Genomic DNA, 14,001 nt, shown 5'->3' on the forward strand with positions numbered 1-14,001 from the left:
ACTGAGCACAGCACAGCATGCGACAGGATGAGCTATCAGAGGGCTCTCAAATGTCTTATTTGCTGTTGAAAATCTTCAAGTGACCCCTTGCAGCACGTAGATTGGGCTTCATTTATTTAGAAAACAAATATACTCTGAATTTCAAAGTAGCTAATCTCTTTCTCTGCTTCTCTGTGTACTTTTGCTTGTTTTGAAGAATTATGAATAGTAGCATACCCTCTGTAGTCTCCCTGGCCTTGTTTTCTTTCGCTCAGCTGGTATGTGGCATGTCCATCCATATCGTTGCTTGCAGGTATAATTCAACCATGTTTATTGCTGATGCTGTTCTACAGTTTAGTTATCTATGTCCCTATTACTGAAAGGTATTTGGGTTGTTTTAGTTTGGCATGTCCATTTTTCATTTTGACAAATATTTTCCAAATGGTCATTCTTTGAGATTAGACAGACTTTCCCTATAGCCATTATTAAACAAGAATTTATTAAACAAAAGATGTATTTTGATTGAGTTTGGTTGGCATTTCTTTTTATTTATGGCTATCTGAGTCTTCCTTGCTGCATGGACTTATCTCTAGTTTCTGCTAGTGGGGACTTCTCTCTTAGTTGCAGTACACGGGCTTCTCATTGCAGTGGCTTCTCTTGTTGCAGAACAGAGGCTATAGGGCCAGCAGGCTTTGGTAGCTGTGGCATATAGGTCCAGTAGCTGTGTCTCCCGGGCTCTAGAGCACAGGTTCAATAGTTGGGGCAAACGGGCTTAGCTGCTCCGCGGCATGTGGGATCTTCTCGGACCAGGGATTGAACCATGTCTCCTGCATTGGCAGGCAGATTTTTCATCACTGAGCCACCAGAGAAGCCTTCTGATTGGAATTTCTGAAGCAATATTCCTGATCTCAAGGCAGTTTTACAAACTGTTTCATGAGTGTTTTGAAAGAGATGGGAAAGAGGCTTCTGCTCCAAGGAGTCCCAGTAGGGACAGTGACATGCAATAGACCACCCAGGCAGCTAGGGCCAAGCTGGGAGGCTATGGATGTCAGAGACATTTGTTTTAAAACCTGCCAAAGTTTCCACAGCATGATCTTTGAACTTGGCTAGTTTTCTGAATTTGTTAGAGGGGCAAAGGAAAAAAGATCTTTTTGCCTCTGAAAAAGTGCATTGTGACACAGAGGGAAAAAACAAGTCAGATGGACACTGTGGTGAGAAGCAAGGAGGAGTCAGTTCCCAAGAAGAACCTATAGACAGCAAGGGACACCAGGGTGTTTGGGACAGCCCCTCCCCCAGACTTAGGCTAGGAGGGAATTTCACATAAGAAGGGAGGAGGGCAAAGAGAGATCAGAGTCCAGATTTGTTATTCTCGTTCCTTGAAAGGACTGAATTTCTCGGAATCCAGATCCTATCTGGGGAGGGAATCACTTGAACTAGTTTTTCCTGGGAAAATCTGTGGCTTGCCCTAGAGTAACTCAAGGCTGTAAAATCCCCAGCTCCAGTGGGCAGTTTTTCTACCGCTCTGGGGAATTGCCTCGCAGTGCTGTCTTTTATTACTCACAGTCCTGGGAGAGCAGCTCTCTCCCAAGGTGCAGTCTTCCTCCAGGCTCTGAGTCCTGCACTCTCCACTGCTCTTTGTTTACCTCTGCCCAGGCAGGGGCTGCCACATGCATCCAAAGGCTCCTTGCATCCTCTGCTTTCCTTTATCTATTTATTCCCTCAACTCGTACTTTTCCTGTAATAAAAAGGTATGCAAGGGCATATACTCCCCGCCCTTCTTTCCACTGAAGCACAACGTGAGACGATGAGGACTGTAGAAATAGAGGTTTGCATTTGAACCCTTACTTGTTGTTGTTTAGTCTCTCAATTGTGTTCCGCTCTTTGCGACCCTATGGACTGTACCCGCCAGGCTCCTCTGTCCATGGGATTTCCCAGGCAAGAATACTGGAGTGGGTTGCCATTCCCTTCTCCAGGGGATCTTGTGGATCCATGGATCGAACCCGTTTCTCCTTCATTGGCAGGTGAATTCTTTACTGCTGAGCCACCAGGGAAGCCTGTGGAACCCTTACTTACCAGCTAGCACTAATATGACTGTGGGTAAGTTAGCATCCTGTTTATCCATAAAGGTACTACTACTTCAGAATCCTAAATTACTTAATGAGGTACCATTTAATAAAACCTTGTGCAGTTCCTGTAATGTAATTGGTACTCACTAAGTGTTATTTTCCTATTAATATTCACTTACTTATTCATTCATTTATTGATTTACTCATACATTTGGCAAATATTTAGTAAGAATGGAGTGTCAGACAGCCTGGGAAGTGTTGAAGATACAAGTTAAGACTTAGCCATGGCCCTCAAGAGTCTCATTGATTACTGAGGGGGGAAGGACAAGTACACCGATGACATTATTTCTAGAGAAACATGCTCTGGGAAGTTTGCTGAAGGCGTATAGAAGGACAGAAAATGGGCATGTAACCCAGCATAGGATGGAAGAGAGTCAGGGAGGTCTTCCTGGAGGGGACGCTGCTTCTGTTGTATATTCTTATAAATCCATGGTGTTGGGGGGTAGAGTTAAAGGGAAAGCCATGTTAATGATCTGGTGGTGGAGAGCCTGGCATGTTCAAAAATACACAGGGAATTCAGGACCCTGTGCATGGAAAGAAGTGGCTAGACATACAGATCTGCAGCTCAGGGTGGGACTATGGATACAGATGTGAAGTGTGTCAGCAGACAAATAACACCCCTGGGAAATATTCCTGGGATCCTCCTCCCCCTGAGAATGTAAACATTGGCACCAAGGTGGTATAGGTGCCAATATTTACACTCCCAGGGCAGAAAGGCAAAGCAGAAAGGGTATGAAAAAAGAATGATTTAATTTAAAGGAGCTTAACCATCTATTCTCCCACTTCTCTTTCCAATAATGATGTGGAGACCTAAGAAATTGAGGGATGCAAACAAAATGTGAAAACTGAAAGCTGTTTCCTCAAGTCTGCTTTGTACAGCTTTTTCTTTCTCTCTCCAGACCCAACAGCCATCCTTGTCCTGCTAGAGGAGTTTCACTTTTTCTATCACTCTCAACTTCATCTGATGTTTTTTGCCTGGCCACTGATGATGTTTCAGAGTTCTCAAATCTTATTGGACAGTGGGTGCAGGGTACTCCTTTTCTACTGTAGGGTAGCCAGGAGGTCACAATCATGTTTTCTAAACAGAGAGATTCTTGGAACCTGCAGAAATATCTAAAGGGAGAAGAGCAGGTCAGGGCTTTCAGTCTGTTCCATCAGGTTGCATTCTTCCCTTTCCATATTCATTCTGTTTATAAAAAAGTTTGTCCGCCTCACAAAGTATATTTAAATAATAATTAGTTTTACCAACTTTATTAACTATCTAATAAGAGCTTCAGTTAAAAGAACATTATTTATGTTAAGCCTATTGAAATATTGGAATGAGTTCTTGGGTCCCATTACTTGTGTAGACACTTCTGCAAAGCCAAGTTCTCTAGGCTGGAAACTCCTGAAATAAAATGCGATCATGTGAAATTTATCAGTGAATGAAGGGACAGTAAATTTTCACTGAAAACACAGTAAAGAAATTAACTTGGCTTTTTTTTTTTTACAGACTTTTTACTTTGAAATTATTTGGAGCACTTTAAATACATGTTTTGTTAGAAAAAAATGGGTTTTATGGAGATGTCCTGAGACTTTCAGAGAGAGCAGGGATTAACTTGAAATGTTAGGAGATCAGAGTGATCAAGAAAATCCTCTGAGCATGCACAGTTTATGTTCTCTCTCTCTTTTTTAAAAAAATTGTTCATTTACTTGGCTGTGCCAGGTCATAGCTGCAGCAGGTGGGATGGCGTGGGCATCTTTAGTGGAGGCATGTGGGATACATTTCCCTGGCCAGGCTGAACCCGGGTCCCCTGGATTGGGAGCTTGAAGTCCTAGTCACTGGACCACCAGGAAAGTCCCCTCTCTTTTTGTCCCCAGTCAAAATTTGAAGATCCAGCGGGTAAACAGCTCCTTAGGCATTTGTGAGGTCACGTTAGTGAGGGTCCGGGGTAAGGGTGAGAAAATAGAGGCACTGTAGTGAGACAAGGATATGTGGTTGTTTTGCATGTGGAAGGTGGGAGTCAGTGTTTGATTGTTGGCTTCAGATTGTTCTCAAGTAGTAGATTTGGTTTCCAGGTTCTCAGACAGCATGAGAAGAATGTTAGAAAACTCAAGACCCAGGAATCTAAAGTTCTTTGTAAAGGACATTTATAAACAACATTTTATGAGTCTGGAAGACACTTAGGAATTCTCTCCAATCATCCTTTTGTAGACCAGAAAGCCAATATCCAGGGAGGTGAACAGACTTGCCCAGGTTAATTGAGTGTCAGCCCTGGGACTGGAACTCATGGCTCTTCTCAGTCCAGGGTTATTTATGTGTTTTCTCCAGGTCAGCTTCACACATTCTGCTAGGCTAGGGTTAACAGGCTCACATCACTCATGGCAACTCTCACGGTCCTCTCCCGGGCACCTCTGTTCTCAGGAAGTTCTCTGACTAATGGCGAGGGGGCTCTTAAAAGCTAAGGGAAGGACCACAGGAGTTAAAGGTCTTTAAGCTAGTGAAGGTCAGAGCTGCGGGCTAGGAAGTCACAAGTCAGGATTGGGAGTGGTGGGTTGTAAATCAGGGGAAAATTCTCAACAGAGAAAGACCATCCCATGTTTGGAACAGGGAGGACAAATGGGTTGATTGTGGGGCCAAGTGCCTAATCATAAGGTACTTTTGTTTACTGACTCCCCAGTAGCAAAAGTGAAAGTAACTTGAGGAGGTTTGATAACAAAGGGTAGAGAAAAACTTGAAAACCACCGTACCTTGAAAACCAGGCAGGGGATTTCCAATTTAGCTGCTTATATAAACTGGAGGCGAGGTCCTTTGCTCTGTCTTCTGATTCTGCTCCTCTGATTGCAGACATGGCCACTGTGGTCGATGTGAGTTGGGATTTGATACTGAGGGTGGAGAAAGGGAGAGGACCTCTGAGTCATGGGAGAGAATCGGGAATGGATGAGGGACAGTGCTGGGAAGTGAAGGGGGCGCTGCTGGAAAGGCATCTGGAAGGGGAGGAGATAGGCATTGTTACTTACTGAACGTGAAGAAAGTTTCCATGAAGAGAACCAGGTCGCTTGGCTCCTGAGTTCTCTTGCATTGAGACCTTGCACTGGTCACACTTAGGGGTACGTGGTAGGAAGTGGGAGTGGGCTTTGTGCTCAGCAGGGCTGGCAAGACTTGAAACTATGGGAATATTTTCTTGATCCTTTTCTGTCTTACCCTGTTTAGGCCTCCAGGGCTCTTAAACTTGAGCTTTCTTCTTTTACCAAAAGAGAGGTCTACAGAATTCATTTATTCTAAGTTGTTAATGCCTGTGTAAGACTATATGCTCTACAAAAGGAACTTGGAATGAGGCTAATGCTTAGCATAGAAGCGTGTGAATTCAGTGAAGAAATGTCTGTGGCATCTAGTTTGGGAAGATATTTTGAATGAAGCCTGAAAGAGGTCCTCCAAGACTTTCAGGTGATAGCACAGGAGTGAGATTCCTTGTGTTCATATTATTGAAATAAGACTCAGATGTAGTCCCTACTTTCTGTGAGTGGGACCCCGATTCAATTAAAGGAGGGATCATATTCTACAACAGGTGGATATAAGAACACAGGAAACAGATGAGCAGGTGATATTGAACATAGCTTCACTACAATGTGTGAGTTATTATTTAAAGCATTAAGAAAGAAACTAACAATACAGAAAAGATGTGTCATAAACAGAATTTCCTTCTAAAGAAGTCATAGTCACAGAGGACATGTGAGTATTCCATTAGGCTGTCAGGTCTTGGGAATTCTGTTTGAGAGCTGTTTTTCAAATCTGGTGTACATCTTTGGATGCTTTCTAGGTGTATTTAGTTTTTGACATTTGACAACATTTATCTGGAGAGGAGACAGGTAAAAAAGATAGGAAATTATCAATAACATTTTGCAATGGATAAGAGGACAAAGGGATAAAACTGGTTTTCTTGCATTATAACCTGGAAATTTCAAAAACAAGTTTCAAACAAGGGAGGGGCACAGCTTGTAAAGGATCTGGAGGACCAGATAGGCAGAGAGGGGTGGGAGCAATGGAGGAGGGGGTACAAAGGGTATAGATGAGTGCAGTCATAGGCAACTCTCTCTTGGCCACTTTTGTCCAGGTGACTGTCTATTCTGAGAAATGGAAACCGATGACCTTCCCTGCCCATCCGGGAGACAGAGTGAATAAGATCAAGGAACATGTGCGCTCTAAGACCAGGGTTCCCGTGCAGGACCAGGTCCTCCAGCTGGGCTCGAAGACCCTAAAGCCGCAGAGAACTCTGTCATCGTATGGCATCGACAAGGAGACGACCATCCACCTCACCCTGAAGGTGGTGAAGCCCAGTGATGAGGAGCTGCCCTTGGTTTTGGTGGAGCCTGGTGAGGGGGGGCAGAGGCATGAGCTCCAGGTGCGAAGGTCCAGCTTAGTGACCCAGGTGAAGGAGATGATCAAGATGAAGACCGCTATACCCCCTAAGAATCAGATTGTGAACTGCAATGGAAAGAAACTGGAAGATGGGAAGATCATGGGAGATTATGGCATCAAAAAGGGCCATTTACTCTTCCTGACATATCCCTGCATTGGCGGATGATGACCCTGCAGATGGAATGATAGCAGAAACGAAAGAGCTCATTTCCTTTTACTTCTTACTCACTAATCACACCCTCTGAAAATCTCCCAAAATTAATGTGAAAGATAAATAGAAAGAGAAGATTTAGGTTGGGCTGGTGAAGAATGTTGTAGAACATTTCTAATTCATTGATTCTTTCATTTTCACATGATTGAATAATTGCAAAATTGCATATAATACATTATATGTTGATATGTTAGAATATATTGGAATTTGAACACCTCTTAGAGGTAACATTCAAAGCCAGCTTGCAGTTTAATCCTGAATTGGTTCTGACTCATAGAAAAACTCCTATTTCCTTTCCCAATCAACAAAAGTACATTTTAGGTTGTGATCCATATTCTTCTAATTACTGTGTTTGCATCTATTGTTAGTGCAGTGCTTCTTCTATCATATCACTCAAAAATTGTTGAGCTACATTTACTTTCTACTTATAGAGAATAGTGAAATGCTTTATTATTGAACTATTTACTGTGATGATTCCAATCTTATTAATAAATAATTTAGAAATTCAATCAAACAACTTCCCCTAGCCTTATTTAAAGCTATTTGTTATGAAGTGAAACTTGGTACCATGCCCCTTTCTACTCTCTGTTTCTCACACTCTTATTAAACCATTCTTATTTCTGGGGATGATGGTGGTCATGGCAAGATATTCATGGTGGGATCTAGAGATTTTATGCCTCTAGTGGGGGCTCCTTGGGAGTAGATGTACTTTAGGTGGGAACAGATTTTCAGAAAATTGAGTGATTGTGGAGCAGTCTCTGTCCTGACTGCCTAGGGCTCTAGCAGGTCTTCTCTGGGTTGGATGGGGGCTGAGGATTGGTTTCTGGGTTGACCCCAACATTCTGCCCACATTCTGGCTAGTGGAGTGTTCCCCTCTCTGCTTCCTCCATCTCTCTCCCTTCCTTTACTCCTATGTCTCACCACCTTAGGTCTCCTTCCCAATCACCTATATGTTTTCTTGCAGCCTGAAACATGTCCACCCTCTTCCCCACTAGTCTCTTCTCTTGTTTATAACTGTCTCAAGAACCACTTCCTGCAGAAGCCTTTCTGAACTTAATGCACTCAGCACAAACCGCACTTACGTGTTGCTCAGTATAATTATGGGTCAAGTTCTCTGGGGTGGGCACTATTTAACTGGGTAGGAGGGCATTTGTTTGCACTGATTCCCTGCAATGAGAGACCTGTCTTCTTTTTTTGGATGGAATCTCCCGCAGGGCTGAGTCTATGATTTTATTGTCACTTAGGGATATGTCTGATGACAGACACCATGGGGTCTTCCATGGCCTCCTCCACTAGACTGGGATCTTCATACATCTTCTTACCAGCATACGGACTCTTGACTTGGGGATATGGTAAGCCTGAAGATGGGAAAGGTCTTCCCCAAATCTCACTTTCTTATTTTCATCAGCTTTGGAGAAAGCCCAAGGGCCATTTTCCCCTCACTAAACCTGCACAGTTAAAGGACATGGGGGGTTTTCCCTATAGCACAAGAACATTTCCTGATGGGAGGAAGGGACCTCCCCATTAATCATGGGCTTCTTAAGGACAAGTCTTACGGATTCATGTAGAGAAATGAACAGCCTGAAGGCTAAACCCTTTCTTTCCACTGGGCATTCCCATCCTTGGGCCTTGGGGTAACACTCCCCTCCTTCCCTCCCCAATTGACTCACTGTGCATCTTGTCCTCTCCCCACAGCCCCCAGGAGCCTCCTCGCTGCCCCCTTCACTTCCTTATTCCTGAGGGTGTAGATGAGTGGGTTGAGGGCGGGTGTGACTACAGTGTAGAAAAGAGAAATGAACTTGCCCCGCCGTTGGTTGTAGTTGTGCGTGGGTTGCAGGTAGGTGTAGATGGCTGAACCATAGAACAGGCAGACGGCTGTCAGGTGAGACCCACAGGTGCCCACCGCTTTCCTGCGGCTGCCTCTGGTCCTCATGCCCCATACAGCACGGGCCACGCCGCCATAAGAGGCCAGGATGACGGCGGACGGCACCAGAAGGATGCACACGCGGGCAGCAAACATCTGGCGCTCGGTGGAGTCCTGGCCGCCGCCGTCGCAGGCCAGCTGGAGCAGCGCGGGCAGCTCGCAGATGAAGTGGTCCACCCGACCGGGCGCGCACAGCGGCCGAGCGGCCAGCAGCGCGGTTTGCGCGGCAGAGTTGGTGAGGCCCCCGAGCCAGGCGGCAGCGGCCAGAGTGTGGCAGAGGCGGGGGGAGGCGAGGCCGGCGTAGCGCAGCGGACTGCATACGGCGGCTGCGCGGTCCAGAGCCATCACCGCCAGGAGGACGCACTCGGCCGAGCCCAGCGCCAGCGATGCGCACAGCTGCGCCAGGCAGCCGCCGCGTTCCAGCCTCAGGGCCCGGCCGCGCAGGTTGGCCAGCAGGGGTGGCACCACGCTCGTGGTGAAGCCCGTATCCACCAGGGCCAGGTGGCAGAGGAAGTAGTACATGGGCGTGTGTAGTCGCGGCTCGCGCACCGCCAGCAGCACCAGCGCCTAGTTGCCCATCAGAGTCAGGAGGTAGCAGAGGAGGACGAGGACGAAGAGGACAGGCTGCAGGGAGGGCCAGTCGGAGAAGCCCAGCAGGAGGAAGCGCTCCTCTGTGCTGTGGTTGCCCTGAAGAGGGAAACTCGCAGGTTTGGAAGGACGATACACAGGGCGATGTGTCCCTTACAAGCAAAGGAAAACCCGGACCATGGGAGTGGGGAGGGGGAACAGATGGCAGGCAGCACACACATACTTAGGTGTCCACTGGAGCTCATTTACAGATCTGAACCTTTAGTTTAGGAAGGCAGCCATATATTAGTATGCTCTAGTTATATATTTACCAGAAAATTCTATGAGGAAATAGAATCTCCCTCCTAGAGATGAACAGACTTGGGGCTCAGTAAGGTAAAGCATCCCAAGGTCATAGATAAGTGAGTGCCCCTGTGGAAGTGTATTCAGGACTGTTTGATTTCCAAAATCAGTGTTTTATCAGTGGCTTTCCTGCCAGAAGGAGAAACTTTAATTTGTGGTGAATCTCTCTTCTAGGCTGTGTGCAATGTACATGTCACTCCTGCTTACCAGCTACTGTGATGAGCGTGAACAACACAGATGGACACATATGTACCAGCCTTTAAATCCAGAGTCATCTGGGTAGAGAAAGACCACTAGCCAGGAGACCTGGGTTTCACCTAGTAGAACTCCCTTTTGTTAATGATTTGATATGGGGACGTCATTTCATTTCTTTCCACCTCAATTTTTTTTCATGTGTGAACCATTGAGTAAGAACTAAATGACATCTGAAGTTCCTGTACTACCTTCCTGGCTCTCATTTTAATAAATATTTTTTTCACTTTAATAACTATTTTTCAAGCAAAGTAAAAGTGGATGCAAAAGTCTTAATCCTTGAGGTAATGCCGAATCAAATTTCTAACAGTACAGAAACCATCATGGTTGATGTGATGGATAAAAGTCACATAGAAAGCTTCCTACTGCATGGTCTCTGACAGGTTATCATTGTAAGGATAACTTATTTTAAAAATCATATTTGCCGTTCTTAAATTATAATCCTGTATTTTTAATTGTTCAGAAAAGAACCTTCTTTCCCCTAATACAACATTGTATTTGTATGGTTCTCTCATTTATCTTCATTAAAGCAGAACAAGTATTAATGTTTTGATTAACAATAAGGGTTTGGGGGACTTCCCTGGTGGTCCAGGGGCTAAGATTCCACGCTCCCAATGCAGAGACGCTTTGTTCAATCCCTTGTCAGGGAACCAGATCCCACGTGCCACACCTAACAGTTCCCAGGACACAACGAAAGAGTCCTGCATGCCGCAGTGAAGATGCTTTATGCTACAACCAAGACCCGGCACAGCCAAATACTGATAAATAAATAAAAATAATTAAAAAAAAAACCACAAGGATTTGGGAGTCAGACTGCCCCTGTTCCATTCTTGCTTCTCTCATTTCTTACCCGAGCAACCTTGGCCACTGTTGTTTAACCTCTCTGTGCCTCAGTTTCCTGATGTGAAAGTAGAATTGGTTAAGTAGGTCAAACATGTCAAGCTCTTAGATCAGTTTCTGACAATGTAGTAGATGGTGAATGAATGTTAACTATCAAACCCTATTTCATATCAGGGAATAGGCTTCTAGAGGGTTCTTACACTAGGTCAGGACAAAGCTGGTGTGTGAATTTATATCCCTTTTCATATATTCACTCTGACCTTATGTGAAAAATTAGATAATATCCTTACTTTATATAATAAGAGAGGAGGGCAAATGAGGTTAAATAACATGCTCAAAGTCACATAGTTTGTAAATGCCTCTCAGGATTTCAACTCAAATCTGATTAATTCGGGGACCCTTGCTTTTTTTAAAGGAACCAGGCTCTAATATGTTAAGGACTGTGATGGATAAAATTCCATACAAAGATTTACCTTTATTTCTGGATAATATTATAGTCATATCAAAGATGAAAAAAGTATGAAAGCTGACAATGGCGTTAGGGACGTTGAGTTATAAAAAGTCAAATTTTCTAATTCTGTGGCTACATAAATACACAACAGTTCAGCCAGGCAAGCCTTAAGACATTCTTCTGCAAACACACCAAACTCTGAAAACAGGCACACAGTGGTAAAATTGCACAGACATCTTTACTGCAGGTACACACAAATTCCCAAACAAGTAGCTCAGACACGTTTGTACACACATACAAACACCCCATAATCCCCCTCAAGCATCCAGAACACAAAATATGTTGTAAAAAATATTCTAATCTGTCCTCACACATCATTTGGTGTTCTAGAATGCACCCCTCATCCATAAGACCATTTTTGAAAAGTGGGATGTGGTAATAAACCTACCTTCATGTCTTATTCTTTGGCACTGGTGTTTAGGCCTTCAGCTAACAGATGAGAGGCTGGTCTTGTGCTCCTGCTCTGGATTCTCTGGGTTTGAAGTGGCCGGGGGAGGGATGAAAGAAAGGCCAAGTCACATGACTGTTATTTCTGGAATGGGTGCCTGAGATCAGAGCAGCTACCTTAGGGAAGAAGACTTAGGGTGGATGCTTCTTGCTGGTCAGCAGAGGAATGAATAGAATGACCTGGGGCAAGAAGCCCCGTAAGTCCTGGGATACACTGAGACCCAGGTACAGGTGGTGATATGGGTTCCCGGAGAACCCTGTAATAAGGTTTAGACAAGGCGAGGACCTGATCCTTGTGGTGATAGCAAATCAGTATTGTTGGTAGTGGCAGCAAAGATGTCTTTCCTTAAAAATGTTTTTTAAAAAATGAAAAAAAGCCCACATCTCATTTTATTAGATTTGATTCTTATGTGTCCAAAACAAAAAAAAGAAGCATAAAAATGTTTTTTAAAAAATAGAAAAAGTCCATATCCCATTTTACTAGATTTGATTCTTTATGTATTTAAAACAAACCAACAAAAAGCATAAAAATATTTTTAAAAAAATAGAAAAAAAAATGTTCTTCCTGATTCTTAAGGACAGAGCAGTTGTAGAGAATGAAGAAGGAGCCGGGGAATTAACCGATTCCTGTTATTTAGAGAGAGGGTGGAGCTCTGGGGACTCTTTGACCCTCTCCCATAATTAGTCCTTCGTATGGAGGTATCCGGAGAGAGAGCTCTCCCAGGGTAGGCAAGGGAAGATACTAGAGGGAATGGTCCTTTTGGGTAGAGTGTCCCTGGCAGTATGTGGAAGCCAGAGGCAGCGCGATTCCTTCTCACATTGTTGCTACTCTTAATTTTTAACTGGTTTAGGATTTCATTCTCTGTAGGGTGACCTTCAGCCAGCTGTTCAACCTAGTGATTCTTGGTGTCACCATCTGTAAAACGTAGGTAGCAACCCTGACCTGTGGGAGATATTATAGATTTGATGAGGTCATCTTCAGTTTTGAACGCAGCTTCGGCTCTCACTTCAGCTTTACCCTCGACACTCCTCATTGCTGTCATTTCCCACCTCACCCACTTTGCTTTCCTTTGAAACACACACATATGTGTGTATCACTTTACATCCCACCAACAGCACACCAGGGTTCTCTTCCCCACATCCTCACTGACACTTATCTCTCTTGTCTTTTTGATGATAGCTGTTGTAATAAGTGTAAGGTGATGTCTCATTGTGCTCTTTTTGGGGGGACGGGGGACGTCTGTGATGGGTCTTAGCTGTGGTGTGCTGGTTCTCTATTTGTGGCACTCGAGGTTAGTTTCTCCGGGGCATGTGGGATCTTAGTTTCCAGACCAGGGATTGAACCCGTGTTTCCTGCATTGAAAGGCAGATTCTTAACCACTGGACCACCAGGGAAGTCCAGCCCCCTCTCATTGTGGTTCTGAGTTGCATTTCCCTGATGGCTAGTGATGTCAAGCATGTTTTCATGTTCCTGGTAGCCCTTTTTTATGACTTTGGAAAAAACATCTATTCAGATCCTTTGTCCACTTTTTGATCAGATTTTTTTTCCTGAAAAATATCTGTTCAAGTCCTTTGACAATTATTTAATTGAATTTATTTTGCTAGTGAGTTGTATATGTTTTTTTCTTTTTGGAATATTAACCCCTTATCAGATAATATGGTTTACAAATATTTCCTCCCATTCTGTAAGCTGCCTCTTTCAGGGGCCAAGTGAAGACACTTGAACCCAGAAACCTTCACCATGGTCCCTTTGATCTTCTTTCCATGTCTCTCAGGATCTTTCAGAATCCTTGTATTCATCTTGAAATTAACTTAAATGATTCCTGCCTCAATAAGAGTGTTGGAAGGTTGGAGAAATATGTGACTTTCTCCAGTGCCCCCTCTCCCCAGATAGAGCCAGTAGTCTGAAGTCTGGCATTCAAGGCTTCTAAGAATCCAGCCTCAAGTTTCCAGGCCTGGCACGTGTTCTGCTTTTTCTCACATAAACTTGTTGCCCTGGTGGGGTTGGGTGACTCTTTGCGCATCCCCACCTCTGTATCTTTGCTTGAAGGAATGCCCTCCTTGTCCCTTTACACCGACCTCATTCCTCCCTACCCCTCCAGCTTCAAAACAAGCATCACCTCCTCCAGGAAGCCTTTCTAAGCCTCTTCTCACTTCCCACAGCCTTTAGAATTTGCAAAACAAACAATCTTTTTTCACCTTCTGCTTTTCATTTCATTATAGGGCTTCCCTGGTAGTTCAATGGGTCAGAATCTGCCTGCCAATTCAGGGGACTTGGGTTCAATCCCTGGTCCAATATCTCTGGAGGACCCAGCGCTTCTGTTTCTCAGCCCCATGGCACCTGAGTTTCTCCCACTTTCCTTGCCTCTTCCCTGGTTGACC

At 44.4% G+C, this 14,001-nt stretch overlaps 2 protein-coding genes across 2 annotated transcripts; one reads left to right on the forward strand and one right to left on the reverse strand.

Moving 5' to 3' along the window:
• The first annotated feature begins 4,903 nt into the window (after positions 1 to 4,903).
• On the forward strand, positions 4,904 to 7,224 carry LOC147347191 (ubiquitin D-like). The gene is made up of 2 exons (XM_086369688.1): positions 4,904 to 4,952; positions 6,200 to 7,224. Exons 1-2 carry the CDS (start codon positions 4,935 to 4,937, stop codon positions 6,668 to 6,670), a joined length of 489 nt encoding a protein of 162 aa, XP_086225814.1. The 5' UTR covers positions 4,904 to 4,934; the 3' UTR covers positions 6,671 to 7,224.
• A 1,028-nt stretch (positions 7,225 to 8,252) lies between these two features.
• OR2I1 (olfactory receptor family 2 subfamily I member 1) lies at positions 8,253 to 9,161 on the reverse strand. The gene has a single exon (XM_086369674.1). It carries the CDS (start codon positions 9,159 to 9,161, stop codon positions 8,382 to 8,384), a length of 780 nt encoding a protein of 259 aa, XP_086225800.1. The 3' UTR covers positions 8,253 to 8,381.
• Between the last annotated feature and the right edge of the window lie 4,840 nt (positions 9,162 to 14,001).

The sequence above is a fragment of the Bos grunniens genome, chromosome 23 (assembly GCF_055505025.1).
Source record: "Bos grunniens cultivar Pamir isolate PY7600 chromosome 23, Bosgru_T2T1.0, whole genome shotgun sequence".
NCBI classification, from domain to species: domain Eukaryota; kingdom Metazoa; phylum Chordata; class Mammalia; order Artiodactyla; family Bovidae; genus Bos; species Bos grunniens.

Coding starts and splice junctions, on each gene's coding strand:
- OR2I1 (XM_086369674.1), bottom strand. CDS start 9,161: ATGTACTACTTCCTCTGCCACCTGGCCCTGGTGGATACGGGCTTCACC.